The sequence below is a fragment of the Mus caroli genome, unplaced genomic scaffold, assembly GCF_978045245.1.
Source record: "Mus caroli unplaced genomic scaffold, Mus_caroli_1 scaffold_18, whole genome shotgun sequence".
Taxonomy (NCBI): Eukaryota; Metazoa; Chordata; class Mammalia; order Rodentia; family Muridae; genus Mus; species Mus caroli.
Window position 1 is genome coordinate 64,280,831 of NW_028227273.1, and position 23,902 is coordinate 64,304,732.

Sequence of the window (23,902 nt, forward strand, 5' to 3'; positions counted from 1 at the left end):
TCAGCACTTGGGAGGCAGAGGCAGGTGGATCTCGGAGTTTGACACCAGCCTGGTCTACAGGGTAAGTTCCAGGACAGCCAGGGCTATACAGAGAAGCCCTGTCTCGAATCCCTCCCCACCCCCCAAAAATTATCTTCATGTGGTTCTGATAAAGTCTTATTTGTAAACATTCTTTTTGCTGTTGTTTGGGGTGTTTTTCTGTTTGGTGGTTTTGTTTTTCAAGACAGAAGCAGGGTTTTTCTATGTAGCTGTGGCCATCCTGGAACTCACTCTGTAGACCAGGTAGGTGGAACTCAGAGATCCAAGGTATGTGTCACCACTGCATAGCACAAACATTCCTATTGAACCCTAATAGTTGTTTTTTGTTTTTTGTTTTTAAGATTTATTTTATTCTATATGAGCACACTGCAGCTGTCTTCAGACACACCAGAAGAGGGCATCAGATCTCATTACAGATGGTTGTGAGAGTCATCATCATGTGGGTGCTGGGAATTGAACTCAGGACCTCTGGAAGAGCAGTCAGTGCCCTTAACTGCTGAGCCATCTCTCCAGCCCATACTTGGGGTTTTTGTGTTTGGTTGCTTGTTTCTTTTCTGCCCTCCACCATGGCAGGCAGACTCATTAGCTAGGCAGATGGCTGCCTCCAGAAGGCTAACCCTCCGACCTCCCTGTAACTTGGTGTGAGCTATTGTAGGCTCCATTCTGCTTCCTGCGCTATAGGAGGTAAATACTATACAGTGGCTTTCTGGAAGAGTCCTTTAGATACAACTCGGCTGCGTCATTCTTCTTTCTTCTCTTTAACCCATTCTGTTGCTTGAAAAAGAAAGCGTTAGCTACCATTTTTCTGTTTTGTGAACCACTTGTGTGTAGTGCCTGAGACTGACCGGAAGAGGGGGGGTGGATCCCTTGTAGCTATCGGCAGGAATGAGCTGCGTGATGCAGGTGCTGGTCCACCAAGACCAACAAGCACTCTTAACTGCTGAGTCATCTCTCAGCCCCAACTACCTACCATCTAGACTGTGAAGACGAAGGAGTACTTTTTCTTCTGGATCCAAAACAGTGTCATAGGGCTGGTGAGATGGCTCAGTGGGTAAGAGCACCCGACTGCTCTTCCGAAGGTCCAGAGTTCAAATCCCAGCAACCACATGGTGGCTCACAACCATCCGTAACGAGATCTGGTGCCCTCTTCTGGAGTGTCTGAAGACAGCTACAGTGTACTTACATATAATAAATAAATTTAAAAAAAAAAAAAAAAAAACAGTGTCATAGGCCCTGAGCTACCTCCTTGGGGAATGCTGTGTGAAGGAGCAGCAGGAAATGTTTCCTCGAGACAGCAAGTCTAGTTCTGGAGCAGAGACTCAACTCCACTTCCCAGCCCCCGGACTGGACAGCTCACAGGTGCCAGTATCTCAGCTCCAGGGGATGAGAAGCCCTCTTTTGGCCTCAGAGGACACTTACATGTATGGCAGACACAGACACACACATAAAAATTAGTAAAAGAAATTTTTTAAAAATGACAAAAAAGGGCTGGTGAGATGGCTCAGCAGGTAAGAGCACCCGACTGCTCTTCCAAAGGTCCTTAGTTCAAATCCCAACAACCACATGGTGGCTCACAACCATCCGTAACAAGATCTGGCGCCCTCTTCTGGTGTGTCTGAAGACAGCTACAGTGTACTTACATATAATAAAGAAATAAATCTTTAAAAAAAATGACAAAAAATTTTTAAAAACTATGATCAATCACCAAAAGGCCCTATGAAGACAGGTTGCTAGTGGCCAATGGCGGGGAGTGACAGTCCCGTGCATACCTTTGCTCGCTATGGTGTGGCTGGAGACACTAACCAGGCAAACCAGGAGGAGGCCTGTGTGCTTCCTGACCCTGCTGCTGCTGTCCTCGGCTCTGGCCTGAGGTCCTCTATGAACAATGGGCTCAGGCTTGTAATCCCAGCATTTGGGAAGCTGAAGAAGAGGAAGCTCAGGGGTTCTAAACTATCCTCAGCTACTCTGTGGGTCCGGGGCCAGGCTGGGTTACAAAAGACCCTCATTTAGAACCAAGCGGTGAAGGTTTTATGCCCACTGTTCCCACCCAGGGACCACCAGGTCTGACTCTGGTCAGCTTTGCAGGCCGTTTGGGATATGGTAGGTTCAGGTGGTGGGGCTGTAGGCTCGCCTGGCTCTCCTGAGCCTTTCCTCTAGCAAGAAGTTGGAGTTCACCCTCTCACCTCCTTTGGGCCTGAGAAACAATCTGAGTAAGGCTTTGTCCCCCCGTGCGGCCACGTGAGATGAGGGCCTCTGGCAATCAGCAGCTGAGGAAGCAGGTACTCTCCCCACAGTCTTCTGCCCAGCGTAGGAACTCCAGTCCCCTGGGAATGCCGCTGTCCTACATGAGGCTTAACCCATTTCTTTTTGCAGATTTTGTTTGTTTATCTATCTATCTATCTATCTATCTATCTATCTATCTATCTATCTGTGTGTGTGTGTGTGTGTCTGTCTGTCTGTCTGTCTGTCTGTCTGCCTATGAATATATGCCACATGAGTACGGTGCTTGCAGAGGTTCTCAGGCAGGCCCAGGCAGGTATGAATCAGCTGCTGTGGGCGCTGGGAAGCACTGTAGGCACTCTACAGCACTAAGCCATTGCTCTAGCCCTGATGACCCCCCACCCCCAATACTTACAAGCACCATCGAACAAACCAAACCACACCAGGAAACCAAAGTCCTGACGGAGGAGGAAACACCATTTATTTACAGTCCATTCACTTTATCCACAGTTTCCCAGACAGACATAAACTACAAAAATAAAACCACCACTTGGGAACACAAGTCTCTGTCTTTACTCAGTGTGACCGAGGGGGGGTCAGAGAGTGAAGGAGGCTACTGAGGTGCAGGAGGGGAGGGTGGGGATGGGAAGAACGCCTGAGAAACAGCCTGGCTGAGGGAGCTAACTCACAGGGGTGAGGTGTGGCCCGAGGTGAACAGGAAGTGAGCTTCAGGGTGTCACACCTGGGAACTCTGCCTGGCACCACAAGGGGACGACCACTGGCCTGTCTCCGTCCTTTCTCCGCTACCAAACGCCAGAACTCTAGGGTGTGTCCTTGTCTCCTGAGCCTCGGGGTGTGATGGTGACAGTAGGGGACACTTAATGCCACGTTCCAGGAAGAGCTCCCGGTCTTGGGGACACACAGGGACCCTTCTCTTGCCACTGACTTGTCAGCCAGCTCCGTCCTGACCACAGTGCTGACTTACACTGAGAAGACATATAGGCTGGGCCGGCAAACCTGAGGGAGGCCTTCTGCCTCTACAGTCCTTCCTGGGGTGAGGAGAAGGGAAAGACAGAGCAGGTCCTCGACAGAGGCCACGGAGGGATGGAAGAAAGGGGAGGGGGAAGATGGAGACACTGATTGTTGACCACACCCTCCAGCCACTTCCTCCAGGCCCCAGGCCCCTCCCCTAAGCATCTTCATCTGTGCTGATGACCTAGCTGGCTTTCACGTGTCAATGCACGCTATAAATATAAAATCCTCTCTGCTACAAAGAGGCCGTAGATTTGTACACCTTTACCCATATACATAATAACACAATTTACACATAATATCTTGGAGTGCTTCACCCTGGAAATAGGGTTCCAAGAGGTGGTTCAAACAGAACTAAACAACCCTCTTTCTCCCTCCCCTGCCCTGGTCCCTCTTGAGGGACCATCAGATGCTTGGTCCCTGGGGTCCTTCCCAACCGGTTCTGATGGGTTAGTCTGGACACAAATTCAGACATGTGACAAAATGCTGATGGGCTTGTACACGCACACACACACCATGCACACACCCTCACAGTCATGTGTGTGTGTGAGCGGGCACACATACATGCTCACATACCCACACTCACATACATACAACTCATGTGCTCGCGTGTACACACACACACACACACACTCACACTCAGGCACACTCCACTCACAAGGGAACAGATAATCTATGACGATAGGACAAACATATTTCCCAGCCCTTGAGCATAGGCCTGTCTCCTCCGCCTGAGAAGGAAGGGCTCACTCACTGTGTCACTGGCTCATCTGGGACTGGAGGACAAGGGGAAATGAGGGGGAGGGAGGCGGGGAGTGTTTTGAAAACAAAGTGTCTCTGACCAGTGACCAGATCAAACTGAGTCACGGAAGCAACAGCATAGAGCCTAATGTCCTATGCCTTGGGCAGATTAGAAAATGTGTGTTTTCCTTGTTTAAAAAAAGAAAGTAAAAGAAAGCATCCCCAGTTGGTTCCCGGGCAGAGCCGGCCGGCGGGTGCGTGTGGGACACTGTGGGGCAGACCCAAGGCCTCCCCTTCCTTTGTCCAGTGTCTTCCAGAGGGAAAGACAACTCTCACCTCCTCTCGGCCCTCTCCCAGAGCCGGGCCCATCCACACGGCACAGAATACTGACAGTCGTCCCAGACACACCCAGAGACGAAGTGACGGATGCTGGGATGTTAAGACCTGGGTGGCGGTGGTGGTGGCTGCGGCTGCGGTGTGGGGCGAGCTTTGTACAGCTGGAGTGGTTCCTGGCCGGGGTCCACGGTGGCCACAGTGATGAAATTGCCATCAGAGATGGGGGCAGTCTGGGTCCCCAGGGGAGACAGCACCTATCGGCGGTAGTGGTTGGGGGCGTCTGCAAACATGTACTTGAGTCTGTAGGCCTCAGCCAGCAGCAGCCCGATCTCCTCGTTGCCCCAGTGGATTGTGGGCAGGTTCTGCAGCAGCATGAGGAGGCCCTGTAAGGGAAGGAAGGCCTTTTGTCTCTGTGCAGCCTATGTCTGAGGGGGACCTTCTCCTAACATCATGATCATGCAGCCTCGAGTCCTTGATTAGCCCACCCCCAATTCTCAGACACACAGACACGTGCCTCTTCAAAACGCTGGTAGCAGAGACTGAAGCCAGCCAGATGCCGAGAGGAAGCAGCACGTGCTTGCCGCTGTAGGGCTGCAGGGTTGCTCTTACGGCAAGCTGGTACCTTTTCCCTACATCTGCTTCTCAGCTGGTCTTGGTTGTTTTGGTTTTTAGAGTTCATTCATTCATTCATTCATTCATTTTGGTTATTCAGAACTGGGATAGTTCTCCTTTTTTAAAAAAATTATAAAAAGATCCATCCTAGGGCTGGTGAGGGGCTCGGCTGGTAAACTGCTCCCGTCAGGAGCAGGAGTCCCTGAGTTTGATCCCAGTACTGTAGGAGGTGAGACAGGATTCCTGGGGCCTGCTGGCCAGCCAGCCTCACCTAAATGGTACGCCTATTTCTCAGTGGAAGAATCTACCTCAAGAGACAGGGTGAGCTGGAGACATGCTCAGAGACTCCTGCTATTCTCCCAGAAGATCTGCATTCAATCGACAGTACCCTTGAGTACCTACATGGGGACTTAAAACCATGTAACTCCAGTTCCTGGGGATCCAATGCCCTCTTCTGGCCTCCAATAGGTTTCAGGTACACACGTGGTGCACAGGCATACATGCAGGCAAAACATTCATACACATTAAATACATTTTTAAAAAGTTAAGCCACGTGTGGTAGTGCATGCCTTTAATCCCTCCCCGCCCCCAGGCGGATCTCTGTGAGTCCCAGACCAGCCAAGCCTCCATGAAGAGGCCCTGTCCCAGCAACTTTCTTGGGCTGCGCCTGTTCTCCGTGGAGTGTATGCTTGTATGTAGTGTGCAGAGGTCAGAGGACACCCTGCGGGAGTAGGTTCTCGCCTCCTACCAGGTGGACACCAGGGACTGAACTCAGGTCACCAGGCTTGGCAGCAATCACCTTCACCCGCTGAGCCATCTCACTGGCCCTCTTTCACACCCTAACCCTTACTGGAAAATTCTACTATTTCTACAATGATCCCATGCTTTTGTGTAACTTGTAAACAAAACCAACAACAGTGGCCTGGCTAGGGAGAAGAAACGCTATTTCTGGGATGGGAGCCATTCTGCCCTCTAATCCTAGTGTTACCAGAAGCTTTCTAGATGCTTCGAAATAAACTCCACCCCTAGTCAACTGTTCCTTCCTTCCCCTCTTCTCACAGAAGAGGATTAGCTGTGAGGAGCTGCTCCGCCACCTCGTGGCAGAGACTGGAACTGCAGCTTCCCACCTCTCCCGGCTACCCATCCTAAGCACAGCAAAAAGTGGAAAATGGTCTTCAGATAAAGATGGAGAAACCAAAGGGCAGAGGCGCTGGTCACAAGTGCAGGCGACAGAAGAGACACTGCCAGAAAGACACTGAAGATTTTCTACAAAGTGGTTCCTTAGGTAAAGGGCGCAGTCAGGTGAGATAACACAGGACTGAGCCTGTGTGTAGGGCATGCACTAGGGGAAGCCGGCCACGACCTTCCAGAGAACTCTAGGAGCCCAGGCTCAGGCACATGCTGGAGCCCAACCATCTCCAAGGAAAAAGAACTGGGCAGAGAAGGAGCTGTGGCCACAAATGAGGACTGGGAGAAGGCGATGAGACAGAAAGCCAAAGGAGGGAGCACTGGCTGCGGTCACAAAGGGTCCTGCTCTGCTTCCCAGCACCCACACAGTGGCTCGTCATCTGTAACTGCAGCTGCAGAGGATCTGGCGCCCTCTTTTGGACACCATAGGTACTAGGTACACACGTGGTACATGCATATGTGTCGGCAAGACAAATACATGGAACTAAACCAAACAAAAACCTTAAAAATAATAAATCCTGCAGGGTGGTGGTGGCTCATACCTTTAATCCCAGCACTCAGGAGGCAGAGGCAGGTGGATCTCTTGAGTTTGAGGCCAGCGTGGTCTACAGAGTGAGTTCTAGGACATCCAGGGCTGCACAGAGAAACCTTGTCTTAACAACAAAAGCAACATCATTTTTAAAAAAGGAATTGGGCTGGCGAGATGGCTTAGTGGGTAAGAGCACTGACTGCTCTTCCAGAGGTCCTGAGTTCAAATCCTAGCAACCACATGGTGGCTCACAACCATCTGTAATGAGATCTGATGCCCTCTTCTTGTGTGTCTGAAGACAGCTACAGTGTACTTATATATTAAAAAAAGAAAGAATTAATAGCAAATAAACTTAAAACTGTATCTGATTAACTCAGACATCGTGCGTAGACTCCCTCTGCAATGTTCCAATGGTTCTCTGTGGATGTCAGGTGGACTCGGCTGTGTCACATACCTTCTAACCAGGAAAGTCCATCGTAACAAGAGCACCAGGGCTCTCTGACCCGTCAGAGCAGGGTTCAAACTGGTGCCTCACTGAATGTCTGCATAGGACCTGGACCTAGGCAACGGTCCGCAACTGTACCCCGGGTCAGGGATGGATCTGTCACTCTTGCTCCTCTCTTGCTTTCTCTCCCCCTTCTTTCCCCTCTCTCCACGTGCTCATGGCCAGCCTCTACTCCTCTACTCTCTCTCTGCCTCTGCTACCCTCTTGACTCCCCTCCCCATGCCCTGAATAAACTCTATTCTTTACAAGAAAAGAAGGGGAAGGGGGAGGGAGAGGGGGAGGGGGAGGGGGAGGGGAGGGTGAGGGTGAGGGTGGATTTGTCTATTTGAGCTCTGTGGCTGAGGCCTAAGACACCTGTGGCCTTGCACAATCGTATTAAACTCTGACCAGCCCAAGCCTGATGGTTCTCACCTGCAGTTCTGCACTCTCGGAGTTTTGGGGGTGGGAGGGAGAAGGAGGAGGATAAAAAGTTCAGTGTCATCCTCAGCTACACGGGTGGTTTGAGGCCAGCCTAGGCTACATGAGGATGGATAGATAGGTAGATAGGTAGATAGGTAGATAGGTAGGTAGGTAGGTAGGTAGGTAGGTAGGTAGGTAGGTAGATAGGTAGGTAGATAGGTAGGTAGATAGGTAGGTAGATAGATAGATAGGTAGATAGGTAGGTAGGTAGGTAGGTAGGTAGGTAGGTAGGTAGGTAGGTAGGTAGGTAGATAGAACGAACAGGTAGCCTCCGGTTCAATCTCTTATACGCATTTAAAAGGACTGCGATCCCTAGGCCTTGAGCCCCTTGCTCCTGCTTCTCCATATCAGCTCTGAGTACCTGAGGCCTGATGCATCCTAGAGTTTACAAGATGGTTTCCTGGGGCACAGAGTAAGCACCCTCTGCCTGGTGCAGGTGAGGACAGAGCTGCTCAGCTGGCAGCAGAGCTGTCAGTATGCCCGTGGTTTGGCACAGCCAGGACACTTCTGGATTTCTGAATTTTGAAGATGTTTCCCCTGTGTCTCAGTAGCTGGCAGATGTCCAGCTGTGCTGAGGTGACACATCACTGCCCACAGGAGGTTTGTCAGTTTCCCAGGGACACAGAATTTAAAGCTTTCCATTCAGGTTTGATATCAACTACCTTTGGGAAGTCTTCCCTCAAGTCCCACTTCCACAGCCTGCCTGGACGGTGTATTCAGCCACAGGATTGGGACCGGAAACCATGGGCTACAGTGAGTTACCCTCTTGGGTCTCCCAGCCTTGTTTACTCTTCCAGGGTTAGCCTTGGCTCAGGAGAACTAAAATCCATCTTAACACTGTGATCTTGGTGCCTCATGGTGGAGTCTGACTCTCTGATGGTTTGGGACCAAAAGTCGACGCCCGTTCCATCTCCAAAGAGTGAGCAGTGCAGGTCAGGGCTGAGATACGCGGGGCCAGACTTTAGGACCAAGTCTGCTGACGTGGTGAAGACAGGGCAAAAATTCACCTGTCTTAGATAAACCCAAAGGTCTCCCCACAACGCAGCTCCTAGGGTAGTATGCTTGCCTAGCCACCGAGGCCTCGTTCCCAGCAGTACGATAAACAAATTCTTTTAGAAGAAAGCACTTTCATTCTGCTCTTGCTAATCCATGCTCCTGCCTCACCCATGACATGTAAGCGGCCTCCTCCTCTCTTCTTCCCTGACCTTATCTCTCGCTCTCACAGAGCCTTCCTTGGGCTACACTCTCTGCCAGAACAGTGCCTTCCCTGGCTGCACCTGCTGATGTCTGCGTGGCTGGCTGGGGCTATACTGACCTCTCCTCTGCTGGGCAAATACCAGGCAAGTTCAGTCTGGGGCCAAGTTCAGGGCAGGGCCAGCTGTCAAGAGGCCTGACGTCATAAGGGAAGTGGACATTTCAAGCCCTCACAGACTCTTGCATAATCCCTCTTCCCCAAAATCCTGCTTGCTGGCTGATCTGCTTCTTCTAGGACCTAGACTGGCAGCAGAGGGCTATCCAGGCCTCTAACTGCCAACTCAGATACCTGGTATTCCCAGGGCTCAGGCCTGGCAAGCCAGGCCCCACCTGCTTTTGCAAATGGCATTTTAGTTGTTGAGCCATCTCTCCTGCCCTCTTAGTTCTAAGTTCCCGTGTCTAGTCCACCCTGGCTCCTAGAAGCTGAGCCACAACATTAACATTTGTACATTTATTTACCTAGGCATCTCTTTGTATGCATAAAGTTCTTTCTCTTCTTTTGCAATAGGGCCTCGCGTAGCCTAGGCTGGCCTCACGCTTGCATATACTTGAACCCCTAACCTCTCCCTCTAACTTTCCCGAATGCTGGGATTACAGTGGGTACCACACCACACCTAGCTGACATTTCAAATTCAACATTCCCAACACCAAAGCCTCGAACTCCCTACCCCATACCCCTCAGCCTCCATCCCGGAGTCATTCTGGTCCATCTCTCTGTGTCACAGTCCAAACACAGCCCATCAAAGAGCCTGGGCCATGGATACAAAGGACCTCAAACACAGCCACGTACACCTCTGCTGTCACTACCCATAGCCACACCCCTTGGAGAATGACAGCAGTGTCCTGGGTGGCTGCTGTGCCCACACTCCCCACCTCCAGCCACTCTGCACAGAAGCAGAGTGGCCTTCAAGGGCGTATCCACTCCATTCCTAAGACCTGCCAGGAACAGCTGGGCGCTCACAGCAACTTCCTGCCCTACCTGCCATCTCTGACTTAGCTTGCTCTGCTCTTCCTCTGGCCACCTGCTCAGGCCTCGTTTCACAACCCCTCAAACTGCCAGGCACGCAGCTGACTTAAAGCCTCTAGGTCAGCGACGCCCTCTGCCCCAGTGGCCATATGGCTTGCTCCCTCACCTCCCTCACCCTCCTGCTTAAATGTCGCCTTCTTGGTGAGCATATCCTGACTGCTTCGTTTGGATGTGCAGCCTCCCCTCCTACCGCTAAGGATCCACACAGGTTGCTGGGCCTTGCGGCAGTGTGTACTTAACCCCAAAACCTCTGACACCCCTGTGACTTTGTCTACTGCCTGTCTTCCCTCAGCACGTGGGCTGTAAGAACGGCCCTCTGCCCGCTTCACGTCCCAGGATGTCCTGGGCCTCCGTAGTGACTCACAGGCCATACCTGTAAGCAACACCCATCAATGAATGGATGATGGGCCTCTTGGGCCTGTGCGGCCGCTCCACAGCCTTTCTGCCCACTCACCTGAAAGTCTTCCTCATCCAAAATCTCCTTCCTCCACTTGATCAAGAAGGCGGCGCAGACATAGAGATGGAAGTGCGAGAAGCCTTCTGGCTCAGACTGGGAAAGAAAACGAGAGTCAGGCAGGCCTCAGGGCCCCAACTGTGAACCTCTCCCTTCCAAGCCACCTGCAGGCTGGAATACCCAGCCTAAAACCTCTTGTGTGACAGAGAACATGGGCTCAAGAGATTCCAAAGGCCACAGCAGACACAAGACGAAGGTGGGCGGAGAGGCTTCACGGGGATAGCTGGGAGAGGGAGGGGTCCCTCCATACCTGGTATGTGTCCCACAGGCGGATGGTACAGCGTAGGGGAAGTTCCCGCATCAGCAGGTTGTTCATCCACCGAAAGGCAAACTGCAGGTACTCCACCTCGTACCTCCTGAAGTGACTGTGTACCTGCTCTGAAAGCGGCACCAGGTCAGAGCTACCAGCAGGCCTCAGGGGCCAGGAGCAGGTTCTCTTTCTTACCAGCCCCTCCCACTGTGGGCTGACCTTTGACCCCCCAGTGCCTCTCTCTCAGCACATGGCCTATGGCATGCCAGCCATCCCACCAAGCCATTCCCAGGTGCCTGCTGCCAACTCGGAGATGCACTGGCCATGAAGCAAGAGGCATGAGGTAAACTTAGCTGCTTGGGCCTACTCATTCTTCAGGGCAGGGCCAGCATGGAAAGGGAGCCTGGAGGCCACCTTGGCCAGCTGCCTTCAGCATCCCTGACAGACAGCCAGCAGAGGTTGCTTCTTTCTCTTGTTTTTTTTTTTGTTTGTTTGTTTTTTTTTTTTGTTTTTTTTCAAGACAGGGTTTCTCTGTATAGCCCTGGCTGTCTTGGAACTCACTTTGTAGACCAGGCTGGCCTCAAACTCAGAAATTCGCCTGCCTCTGCCTCCCGAGTGCTGGGATTAAAGGCATGTGCCACCATGCCCGGCGGCTTCTTTCTCTTAGGAGAAGAATCACCAGGCGATCATTCTGCAAATTCAGTAGAAGCTAGCTGCCACCTGCCACTTGGCTCCTGCCCTGGAACCTGCGTCATATCCTGAGCAAGTTAAATAAGCCTGGTCCCTACCCTGCATGACGGCTTCGAGATTAATGCTCGACAGGTGGGCTTTTGTTACTGATGTTTTAGGATGCACTTGTACTAAAAAATCATGCAGGTGTGTGTCTGCGTGTAGGCATGTGCATGTAAGTATGTGTCTCTGTGTGGGCACGTGCACATGAGCACAGTCAGGGGCATCAGAGTGCCAGGAGGTACAGACAACTGTGAGCCACTGCAGCTGGGTGCTCAGAGCTGAACTTGGGCCCTCTGAAAGAGTGGAAAGGGCTTGTGACCCAGGAGCCACCTCTCCAGCCCCACTGGTGGGATGCTTTTAAATCACTGTCTTCTCATTTATGAAATGGGGCAATCGGAGGTCAGCAAATGGCTCAACAAGTAAAGGCATCTGCCATCACGCCTGACAACCTGACCCCGGAACCCACCTGACAAGAGGAGGTAACAGACTCCTGGGCATTGTCCTGAAGCCCCCTTCCATGAGGTGGCATGTGTGTACCTGTCCCCATAAGCGTTGGGGTTTGTTTTTCATGTTTTGTTGGTTGGGGTTTTGTTTGTTTGTTTGTTTTTGGTTTTGTTTTGTTTTTTCGAAACAGGGTTTCTTTGTGTAGCCCTGGCTGTCCTGGAACTCACTCTGTAGACCAGGCTGGCCTCGAACTCAGAAATCGGCCTGCCTCTGCCTCCTGAGTGCTGGGATTAAAGGCGTGTGCCACCAAGCCCAGCGTTTTTCATGTTTTAATGAGGATAAGTGCTCACATTTCAGAGGGCTTTGGGAAGGAAAATGAGAAGGTGAGTCTGTGCAATAGTGCCTGACTGCTCAGTCTAGGGCTTCAAGAGGAGCAGTAACAAGGGTCGCTTAGGGGGCATGGGGACTTGCTCATGAAGGGCTTGTGGGGTGGTTGTTGTTGCTGCAGTCTTTCTTTTTTTTTTTTTTTTTTTTTTTGGTTTTTCGAGACAGGGTTTCTCTGTGTAGCCCTGGCTGTCCTGGCACTCACTTTGTAGACCAGGCTGGCCTCGAACTCAGAAATCCGCCTGCCTCTGCCTCCCGAGTGCTGGGATTAAAGGCGTGCGCCACCGCGCCCGGCTGCTGCAGTCTTTCTAATGAGAAAGTACATAAAACATAAGAGCATGGTGCACATTTATTTTGTGTGTGTGTGTATGTGATTTGTGTGTGGTTGGTGGGGGGGGATGTGTGTGTGTGTGTGTGTGTGTTTGTGTGTTGTAGAGGTCAGAGGACAACTTGCAGTAGTCTGTTTGCTCCTTCTACCATGACAATCAGGATGTCAGGCCTGGCAGCCAGCATCTTTAGCCCAGTGAATCAGCTCCACAGCCCAGTGTACACATTTTTAAAAACCCCACTATTTTTAATCTTCATGCCTTTATTTACCTAGGCCAGAAAAAAAAAAAAGGAGGTAGATAGCAGAAGAAACCACTGACTGTGCCGTCTGGAATCCGTCTGATGACCAGCCCTGGGGGCCATTTAGTTCCCCAAAAGAGGACAGCATACACCCTATGCAAGGCTCAGGGGAATGATGGCCTGTGAGGCAATGGGCTATGCACAGACGCCTGGTCTCCAGTCCAGCTGAGGTCTTAAACCCCAGTGGTACCTGATGGGTGGTAATTTCCACCTACATGGGACGGAAGGCATCTGATCATGTCTCCTGGACCCCTGGCCCCTGTCGAAGTTACCACCCCCACAAGACAAGCATGTGGCTAGTAGTCTCGTAGACAATGTCCCAAGCTTCTGGCATTCTGGCTAGACTCCTCCCAGTTACCTAGCAACAGCAAGATTGCAGCCCACTGTAAGAGGGGCTGCTTGGCCCCTCCTCGATCTCTTTAAGCTTTCTTCCTCTCTAAGCTTTCCTCTCTCTTTCTCTTCCCCCTTCTCTCCTCGTGACCATGGCCGGCCTCTCCCTCTCTCTTTCTACCTTCTCTCTTTCCCCCTGACTTTCTACAATAAAGCTCTAAAACCATAGACTATCTGCTCATCAAGGCCCGCTGTGCTTGAATGATGAGATAGGCTTTCTCTTTTTTTTTTTTTTTAAAGTTAATTTTTTTTAAATGATTTATTTATTATATGTAAGTACACTGTAGCTGTCTTCGGACACTCCAGAAGAAGGAGTCAGATCTCATTACAGATGGTTGTGAGCCACCATGTGGTTGCTGGGATTTGAACTCCAGACCTTTGGAAAAGCAGTCGGGTGCTCTTACCCACTGAGCCATCTCACCAGCCCCAGGCTTTCTCTTAACGATCCATGTCTAACCTCCCGACAGAAGGCCTTCCTGTGCTCCAGCCATGGACTGGACTAAGGACTCTTGCCTGTGTGGGAACCACCCAGCGCGCCCCTTTCCCCCTGCCCTCTTCTCTTATCTCCGGGGCCCCTAATCTATTCTCAGCTCCTCTGTCATATCCAGCGTGGGATGCCAGAGACTGAGAACCTGGTACCGGGAGCTGCCCCTTGTCCACCCCCCGCCGTGCGGGGTCAGTGGCTTCACACAGCCAGATGCCCACCCGGGGCCGCGAGGAAAGTGTCTGGTAGTCCTCCCCCATCTGCCAGCCCAGAGCACAGGAACCCTGGCGGGACGCGGGCACTCTCTCCTACTCCCCTCTTCCCTACACACCCACGGCCCCACAATTGGCCCACTATGGAGGCCAGGGGCCGGGCAGGGCAGTGAGGCCCCGAGGGAAAGCACGCCATTAACCCGCCCAGAACTATTGTGAGGGGCATGTGAGGGTGCACACCAAGGTTCTAGGTCGTGGAAAGATGAAAGAGCAAGACAAACCAAGGGTGTTCCCATGACCAAGAGAACCTGGGAAGGAGTGAGAGAAAGCCGACTGTGTAGGGAAAGGAGGGATGGGCAGGAAGTCCCACAGCAGAGATGGGGAGGCACAGATGGCTGGTACAGTGGCTGGCAGCCCTGAAGACGCGCTCGCTCGCACTCTCTGGCCTACAGATCTCAGGTCACAGAGCCCCCTGCAAGGTTCACACTGCAGGGAAGATTAACTCCTAACCTTCTGTCTGTCTGGCTACAGTGTCCTTGTCACTCAGGCTTCCTAGGTGCCTGCCTGGCCAGAGCTGGAAAGCTGCACTCCTATAAGCACCTGCTCTCCCAGCTATCTGCCTCCCAGGGAGCTGTGCCAGCTTCTCCAGCCCATTCAGGTCACAGCAGGTCAGCCAGGCTTGGGGAGCCTGTGTTAAGCCTGGGATTGTTATGTGACCATGTGACAGGCAAGGTCAACCCTCAGACTGCATGCAAAAGGCAACGGGAAGCCACTGGTGGCTCTGCAACAGAAGGGTCCAGACAGAACACTGCTAGAAAACCCTCCCAGGATGATGGTTTGAAGGAGGACAAGGAAGAGAATGTAAGTCCTTCTAGGAGGAAGGTGTCGAGAGCAAACGGCTGGACCAGGGCTGTAGACTGGGAAGGAGAGGGGAGGGGCTGGGGCAGAGCTGTGGGGGAACTGAGGCCACGGTGACAGAATGAGGTGGAAAGACCTTGGGAGAGCTCACAGCCTTCCCGCTGAGCTGTGAAGACAGTGCTGCCAAGGCAGTGTGCCACAAGGACTGGCTGGGAAGGGAGCCGAGGAGGACCGAGTGTCACAGCTTAGGTGGGACCTCACTGGGCTACTGCTGGAGAAGACCCATCCTCCCAACCTACCATCGATCCGGCTGACGAGCTCTTCCAGCGCCTTGACCTTCTTCTGGATCCCTGGCTGTGCAAACGTGTAATTATCCTGTGAAGGACACAGAGCCAGGGTGAGCAGTGTCCAAACCAGCCGCTTTCTACACCTAGACAGAGCTCATAGAGACAGGCTGCTCTGTCATTATTGCTGGTGTGTGCGTGTGCGCCTGAGCCAGCATGTGTGTGTTACCCAGGCCAGGGAGATTTCAGGTATCGTTCCTCACAAACATCTATCTTGCTTTCTGAGACAGGGTCTCACTGAGACTGGAGCTCAAGATTAGGCTAGGCACCTCCCTCCCCAGTGCCATCTCTGCAGTCCCTGAAGCATATTTAAGAGTATATCGGGGGCTAGAGAGATGGCTCAGTGGTCCAGAGTGCAGACTCTCTTCCAGGGTGTGGTTCCTCGTGGCTCACAACTGCCTGAGACTCCAGATCCCAGTGATCCAACACTTCCAGCCTCCACAAACATCTGCACTCGTGTGCACATACCCATGCACAGACACAGGATTAAAAATAGCACAAACGGACTGGGGAGATGGCTCACTGGTTAAGAGCACTGGCTGCTCTTCCAAGAGGACCTAGGTTCAATTCCCAGCATCCACATGGCAGCTCACAAATGTCTGTAACTCCAGTTCCAGGGGATTCAATACCTTCACACAGACTGATGCATATGTGTGTGTGTGTGTGTGTTTGCAAATACCAAAGCACATAAAATAAAAAAGTAAAATATTATTTATATATATATGTATATATATATATATATATATATATATATATATGTAAAATAAATATATATTTTAAAAGTTCACCAAGGCTAACAGCTAGGAACGGTGTTTGGGAACAAAGGGATTCCTAAAACTGCAGCATATGGTGAAAGGCTGGAGGAGGCCTGCCCTGGTGTTGGCCCACAGGATCTGGGTACACAGTAGGGCCCAGGGGCCTCTCTGATGACAGCTAGTACTGCACAGTGACCTTCTCAGCCCTGGAGGGATGCTAGCCCACTGTCTAGTGAAGCTAATAGAAGAGGCAGAGGCGCGCTGGTGGGGGGTGGATGGGAAGTGTGTGTGGGGTCTACCTCACACAGCAGAGCAGTAGGGAAGCAGAAGCCCAAGGCAGCGCTGGGCCTGGCCAGCGGGCAACTCACCTGTATCCCGTCCAGCAGCTTGCTCATGCACCAGAAGCTGTCGGCTTCAATGCTTCTCAGCATGTCCTGAGACAAGTTGGTCACGTCAAAGTTCTCCACGTCCTCTTCTGCAAAACAAAAGGTGAGGCAAATTCAGAGGCCTTATCTAAACACAGAGAGGGGCACAGCACCCACTACCTGCCATGGGGTTCTTCAGGTCCGAGAGAAGCAGGGGACTTGATGTGGAGGGACAAGCCTGCCCTTCTGTTCAAGTGTGTCTCAGAATTTCCAGGGGTCCCGTGACCCCAGCCGGGCCACTTCTCGCTGCAGCCCAGCCTACCTCATTATCCCTTGGCATTTATCATTAGATTTTTTTTTTTAAGTGACCACTCAAGACTGTTGCTCAACAGGCTACCCCACTCAACCCAGGAACAGTGCACAGAAACTCTTTGATTATAGATGCGCAGTAAGCTGTGTACCACATTCACAGGACAGCTGGGGCAGAGACCCTGCTCAGCATAAGGACGGACTCCCTGAGTGCTGGCATCAGAAGGAAGGTGAGCCAATCCTGCGGGTGCCTCTAGGATGCAATTCTACCGTGATACTATTTCCCACTGCTAGAGGATGGATACACACACACACACACGGTCCTGTTGACAAATGCCCTTGTGAAACACCCTTTTATCTCACCATTTTAGAGACTCTGTGAGACCGTATATATACAACACACAAAAGGATGCCAGCAGTTACATAAGGTGAGGTGTCCACAGAGCTTGAGCACAGGGCCACGGGGCCACATTCAGAGAGAAACACTAACTTAAAAGTGTTTGTGTGCGTGTGTGTGCACATGCACATGTGTGTATCTGGTGGGACCTGCAGAGGCCAGAAGAGGGTGTCAGATCCCCTGGTGGAGTTATGGGTGGCTGTGATTGTGGGTACTGGGAACTAAACTCAGGTCCTCTGGAAGAGCAGGAAGCTGCCTTAACCACTGAGCCATCTCTCCAGCCTACCTGTCTTTTAACTTCTCATGGAAATTCCAAGTAGTAGCAGAGATGGAAGACTTGTCTGGTCCAAGGTCCAAGCAGACAAGACAAGAAACCCAAAGGAGAAGGCCATGGGCATCCCCTCTGGGATGCTTCTGTAACTAAGCCTTCTTGGCATAAAGAGGGGCCCAGTAAGACAGGCTCTGCCTGCCCACAAACGGAGCACCCGCATTCCCATCTGAGGCCCTTTGGCTCTGCACACAAGCCAGCCTCTCTCCTTAGACCCATGGGCACTGTTTAGAAACAAATGTGTTCACTACATGCAGTCCCCTTCATGTGCGGGGCGAGAGGGGCACAGACGGCTGACAACATACACTCAGAATCCCAACATTTAACAGTTCCTGGATTCCTGTTCTGCTTGAAGAATGGTATTTTTTTCAATCAGATTTTATTTTAGTGCAAGCATGCGCGTGCACATGCGCGCATATATGTTACCATAGCATGTGTGTGGAGGTCAGTGGACAACTTGTGGAAGCGGCTTCTCTCCTAACATGTAGATCCTTTTGGACTCAATTCCTCACTCGGACTTGGCAGCAGGCACCTTTACCCACTGGGCCATCTCACCTGCCCAAGAACTGTCTTTTGTTGTAGCTTATATGAACATCAAGGGCTATTCAGAGACAGAGACAGAGACAGAGACAGGCAGAGGCTGGTGGAGACCAAGGAATACTGGGTCAGAAAAGCAAGGCTGGGAAAGATAGACAGCCAGAGTTAACAGATATAAAATAAGAACCTTCGCGCCCCACGCACAGTAGGCACACAGATTATTTTAGGTGAGGCTTCTCAGGGATGATCAGCTTTTATAACAGTGCAGGAGGCATGGGGAAGCATGCATGGAGCAAGGAGTGGTACTATCGCCAGCAGACGCTCACTGCAGCCAGGAAGTATTCGTGTGTGCTTACACGAACGAACGGGGGCAGGAACAGAACACATTGCTGGCCCACTGTGCCTTTAATAAAGGGACAATGAAGGATTTGTTTTTCTTTAAGTTTTGCTGTACTTTTAAAAATTGCCACCAAGAAGCATAATTTTTATAGCATTCCCCAAATGTGCACAGTTTCTGAGGGGGAGCCACACTCCCTGCAGCCGCCTTCATCACCAAAAACGAACAAAGACTTTGTAAAACAATGACAACCTTGCGAAAATGAGGAAGTCTGACACCACATAAAAATCCAATTGGGGGCTGGTGAGATGGCTCAGTGGGTAAGAGCACCCGACTGCTCTTCCGAAGGTCCGGAGTTCAAATCCCAGCAACCACATGGTGGCTCACAACCATCCGTAATGAGATCTGGCGCCCTCTTCTGGTGCGTCTGAAGACAGCTACAGTGTACTTACATATAATAAATAAATAAAATCTTAAAAAAAAAAAAAAAAAAAATCCAATTGGGAGATCACATTAAAAACAACAACAACAACTTCCAAGAAATATGATTTCTCTAACTTAAAAATTATGCCCAAGCTTTAACCGGACGGTGGTGGCGCACACCTTTAATCCAAGCCCTTAGGAGACAGAGGCAGGCGGATTTCTGAGTTCGAGGCCAGCCTGGTCTACAGAGTGAGTTCCAGGACAGCCAGAGCTACACAGAGAAACCCGGTCTTGAAAAAAATAAATTATGCCATGGTTTTGGGGTGGCCATATGCATTATTTAAATTAAGTCAGGCCTAAGACTCTAGAGACCTCTTTTTATGCTGGGTTACATCTCTGGGCTCTTCCCAGGCTGCTGTGCAGCCAGGCCTCCAGCTCAGGCCCGCACAGGTGGCCTCCAGTACTCTCGGCTCCTCCGGGATTTTTTTACATTTATTTTTATTAAAATAATAATTTCTTTTCAAATTTATCTTATTTAATTTTATTTTATAGGTAAGAATGTTTGCTTGTATGTATATATGTGCACCATGTGTATGCTGGAGCCCACAGCAGCCAGAAAGAAGGCACAGAATCCTTTAGAACTTGAGTTATGGAGGACGGGGAGTCACTGTGTGGGTGTTGGGAATTGAACCTGGGTCCTCGGCAAGAGCAACAGTGCAGAGCAGAACTGCTCCCAATGGCTGAGCCGTCTCTCTAGCCTTATTTACCCTTATTCTATGGACACTTTGCCTGCATGTGTATCTCTGCACCACATGGATCCCCTGGGACTGTAGTTATAGACAGTTTTAACTGCCATGTGGGGGCTGAGAATTGATTCAGGGTCCTCTGAACAGGCAGCCTGTGCATGCAACAGCTGTGCCATCTCTCCAGGGCTCTGTCTTCATCTCTAGCTGGTGTGCATGTGTGGGGATGTGGACGCTGAGAATTGATTCAGGGTCCTCTGAACAGGCAGCCTGTGCATGCAACAGCTGTGCCATCTCTCCAGGGCTCTGTCTTCATCTCTAGCTGGTGTGCACGTGTGGGGATGTGGACGCTGAGAATTGATTCAGGGTCCTCTGAACAGGCAGCCTGTGCATGCAACAGCTGTGCCATCTCTCCAGGGCTCTGTCTTCATCTCTAGCTGGTGTGCATGTGTGGGGATGTGGACGCTGAGAATTGATTCAGGGTCCTCTGAACAGGCAGCCTGTGCATGCAACAGCTGTGCCATCTCTCCAGGGCACTGTCTTCATCTCTAGCTGGTGTGCACGTGTGGGGATGTGGACACAGCAGGCAGAGAAGGTTCTCTTCTTCTTCCCTGCTGAGGTGGGGTCTCTCAGTCCTGCCTTGTCGCATATCTCTGGTTGGGTGGCCAGTAAACTTCTGGGCAACAATGCCTGCTTTCCCCTCCCACAGGTGGTGAGCTGGGGTTACAGACGCCTGCTGCCATGCGTGGCCTTTGACGTGGGTCCTGAGTGTCAACCTGCTCAGCAAGAGCGTTCACCTGCGCAGTCATCTTGCCAGGCTAATACTTCTTTAAGGTGTAATAACTTTTGTTATTTTTATTATTAGTTGTGACAGTGTTTTGCTACTTAGTCAAGGTTGCCCTCAAACCTACAATCCTCCTGCCTTTGCCTCCCAGGAGCTGGGATTACAGATGTGTGCCGCTGTCTTTAGCCTTCTAACAAACGTTTTCAACCTGGGCACTCAGCATTCCAGAACACGAAGCAGGACCGGCAGCTCACTGAGCAGAGCGACCGAGACAAAGTGCTCCCAAAGACAGTAATGTCCTTCTGGACCCTACGGCCTGAGCTGCCTTGCGCTCAGGCAGAGCAGCACCTGCCGAAGGGCACGCCCTGGAGCCGGGCTGCAGAGCTCAGTCCTGGCTGTGCCTCTCCCTGGCTGTCCCTCTGTATGATCTCCACCCTCTGCCCCTCAGCTCACCTGTTAGCAAGCACCACCAGCAGGACAGTGTCAGGGGACGCTGTAAGGGTAACTAAACAGGAGAAGTGCTAGTGACCGACCGTCCTGACACAGACCACACACACACCATGCAGCTCTGGCCTGGGATTCTTCCTACACTATCATGTGAAGAACAGATACGCCCCTGTCTTGTTTGGGACACGACATTTGCTCTCTATTATTTGAAAACAGGTCGATTCTGCGGGGATAACCCTACCATGCCAAAGTATATACCTTAAAAGTCAAATTTCAAAGTTTTTTTTTTCCATTTTATTTTAGTGTGTGCATGTGTGTGTGTGTGTGTGTGCATGTGTTTGTCATAGTGCTCATGTGGAGGTCAGAGGACCACTTGTAGGAGTTAGTTCTCTCTCTTTACCATGTGGGTCCTGGAAACTGAACTCGGGTCATAAGGCTTGGTGGCAAGCTCCTTCACCCAAGGACCCATCCAGCCTGATTTCCAGTTTTCTGCCCCTACCTTTTAGTTATAAGTAAGAAAAAGCACAATTTACTCAGAGGAGTCAGGAGTTGGCGAGACAACTGTACACTCAGCAACTGCATCACCTCCAAACCATCAGCTGTGCCAGGATCAAAGGGACTACAGATAAAGTGGACCCTATTTGGGAGCCTCAAGTTGGGAGCTGTGGTTAGCCATGCACCCTTGGCATTCACGGATGGCAGGCTAGCTCATTGCACTTCCTGGGGGGTGAGGAGTGAGATAGCTCACTGCACTTCCTGGGGGGGTGGGGAGTGAGATAGCTCACTGCACTTCCTGGGGGGGGTGGGGAGTGGGATAGCTCACTGCACTTCCTGGGGGGGGGAGTGGGATAGCTCACTGCACTTCCTGGGGCTGTGGTGTGCATAGCTTTCTCTGCCTGCTGAGAGGACAGAGCTCACACACTCAACAACTGAGCTGAGCACATGGGCAAAAAGCAGCAGAGAGGGAGGCGCGGGCGGGCTCTGAAGGGCTTCACTCAGCATAAACAATCTGTTCTGAAGCATCATTAACTGTCCACTTGAGGGAACCCCACACATAATTGAAGCTCAACAGGAAAGCATGCCAGCCCTCTGTCCCAGGCGAGGGCCTCATCTTTGGTTGTCATGAGTGTGTAGCAGCCAGGGGACTGACTGCAGGGAGTGAGTTTAAGGGTTTTTTATGGCTATTTCAAGAGGCAATGCATCTGAAAGGGAGAAACCAAAAAGCTCTTTATGAAAACAAAATTGCTCACTCCGGGCCTGAGGAGAACATGGCTATTGATTAGCTGGTAAAATGCACTGGGGCGCTGGCTCCAGTCAACAGCTGATTTCGCTTACAATTCTTAGAGTCCTGGGCCCCAGAGCAATCAGTGGAATACGACGAGCCTCTAACAGTCTGGAAGCTCTGAGGAGAACTAGCTTTGCTCAGGGCCCCAGGCACGTCCCAGGGGCCCTGTGAGGTCCCAGGGCAGTCCCAGCTTCTGTGATCTGACACTCCAAGCCATCAGTGACAGAAGGCCTCAGGGCTTCCCAGGGCCTCTCATGGTCATTCCCTCCCCTTCCACCCCAAAATTAGACTCATGAGAACCCACTGCATAAGCCGAGCATGGTGGCCCACACCTATAATCAGAGGCAGGTGAATCTCCATGAGTTTGAGGCCAGCCTAGTCTACACTGCAAGTTCCAGAACAGCCAGGGCTACATAGTGTGACCCTGTCTCAAGGGGAAGGAAGGAAGGAAGGAAGGAAGGAAGGAAGGAAGGAAGGAAGGAAGGAAGGGAGGAAGGAAGGGAGGAAGGAAGGGAGGAAGGAAGGGAGGAAGGAAGGAAGCCCTGCCTAGTATTTCCTGATCACAGAGGTACCCTGAGGCTGGGAGGTGTCACACAAGGTATAGCTCTTGCCATGCAAGCGTGAGTGCTTAAGTTTGGATCCCAGCAGACATACGATAGTGAGACCTTTTACAACGAGCATCTCTAATCCCAGCACTGGCTGGTGGAGACCAGGATTTCTGCAGTCCACTGGTTGGCCAGCCTAGCTGAATTGTTGAGCTTTAGGTCCAGTAAGAGACTGTCTCAAAAACAAAACAAAAAAAAAACAAAAAAAACAAAAACAACCCCTGACCTAACTCCTCCCAAAAAAGTCAGAAGCCACTGAAGTTAGCCAACATCTGCGCTCCTTGAATATATGCACCAACACATGCACACATACTATACATATATGTACACATACTGTAACACATGTATATATACTATACATAGACTAAGAAAAAAATAAAGGACCATGTATTTAAAGAACTAAATAAGAAAACAGTTTTGCTTTGCTTTGAGACAGAATCTCACTATGTTGCTCACGTTGGCTTTGACCTCCTGAATTCAAATAATCCTCCTGTCTCAATCCTTCGAGGAATGAAGACTACATGGCTTCCTGTGCCCAATTCCAGGTGGTTGGAGGACCATATAAACACTATCGGAGTTAGTCACCTGACATTCTATGCCAGACTTGGTGACAACGGACAAGACCATGAGGACACAAGCCTTCAGCACGTGAAGAAGACGTAGAGGGACCATATGGCTACAGCCAGGAAGCCAGAGCCTGACAGAGCAAGGCAGGCACAGAGAGCCAGTCTCGGGCTCTCCTGGACACCTTCCTACTAGCACAGGGACCCCTTCACACTGGACCTGTCAATCACAGTGCTCACTCTTAGCTCAGAGACACACAAGGTCTGGCTATGTGTGGTGTGGGGTAGGTAGCTCAGGCGTACAGGAATAACAATAGCCTGGTTACAAGTAAATGTAGAAACCTATACCTGGGCTGGAGAGATGGCTCGGCAGTTGAGAGCACTGGCTGCTCCTGCAGAGCACTGGAGTTTGGTATCTAGCACCAACATGGACTGGCTCCCAACTGCCTGCAACCCCAGCCCCAGAACAAATGCCATTTTCTGGCCTCCATAGGGACCTACATGCACATGGCATGTATATAGCACACATGCACATGCACACACACCAATCCTGAGGTACTGGAGAGATGACTCAGTGGCTAAGGGTACATGCTGCTCTTACAGAGCACATCACACCAGGCAGCTCACAACTGTCTGTAACTCCAGCTCTAGGGGATCCACCCCTCTAGGATCCACAGGTAACTATACTCATGTGCACACACAAACACTGAGAAGCGCACGCACACACACACACACACACATACATACATAATTACAATAAAATTAAATCTTAAAAAAAAAAAGCCAACAACCTTCGGGTTTTCTCTACTATCCCGAGATTCTATTGCCACAACTTAGCACAGA

General features: G+C 51.1%; 1 protein-coding gene and 1 long non-coding RNA gene across 2 annotated transcripts in view; one reads left to right on the forward strand and one right to left on the reverse strand.

Annotated features, from left to right (window-relative positions):
- Positions 1 to 2,718: 2,718 nt before the first annotated feature.
- The window catches only part of Tbc1d22b (TBC1 domain family member 22B), a 59,866-nt gene continuing 38,682 nt past the window's right edge, over positions 2,719 to 23,902 (reverse strand). Inside the window, exons 9-13 of the mRNA XM_021149676.3 lie at positions 16,305 to 16,411; positions 15,137 to 15,212; positions 10,707 to 10,834; positions 10,397 to 10,492; positions 2,719 to 4,751 (exon numbers count right to left, since the gene is read on the reverse strand). Coding sequence (XP_021005335.1) covers positions 4,623 to 4,751; positions 10,397 to 10,492; positions 10,707 to 10,834; positions 15,137 to 15,212; positions 16,305 to 16,411 — 536 coding nt within the window. The 3' untranslated portion in view covers positions 2,719 to 4,622. The remainder of the gene's footprint in view (positions 4,752 to 10,396; positions 10,493 to 10,706; positions 10,835 to 15,136; positions 15,213 to 16,304; positions 16,412 to 23,902) is intronic.
- LOC110284079 (uncharacterized) lies at positions 14,700 to 20,816 on the forward strand. The gene is made up of 3 exons (XR_003835306.1): positions 14,700 to 14,840; positions 20,085 to 20,209; positions 20,311 to 20,816. It is a non-coding gene; the product is annotated as an uncharacterized LOC110284079 (long non-coding RNA).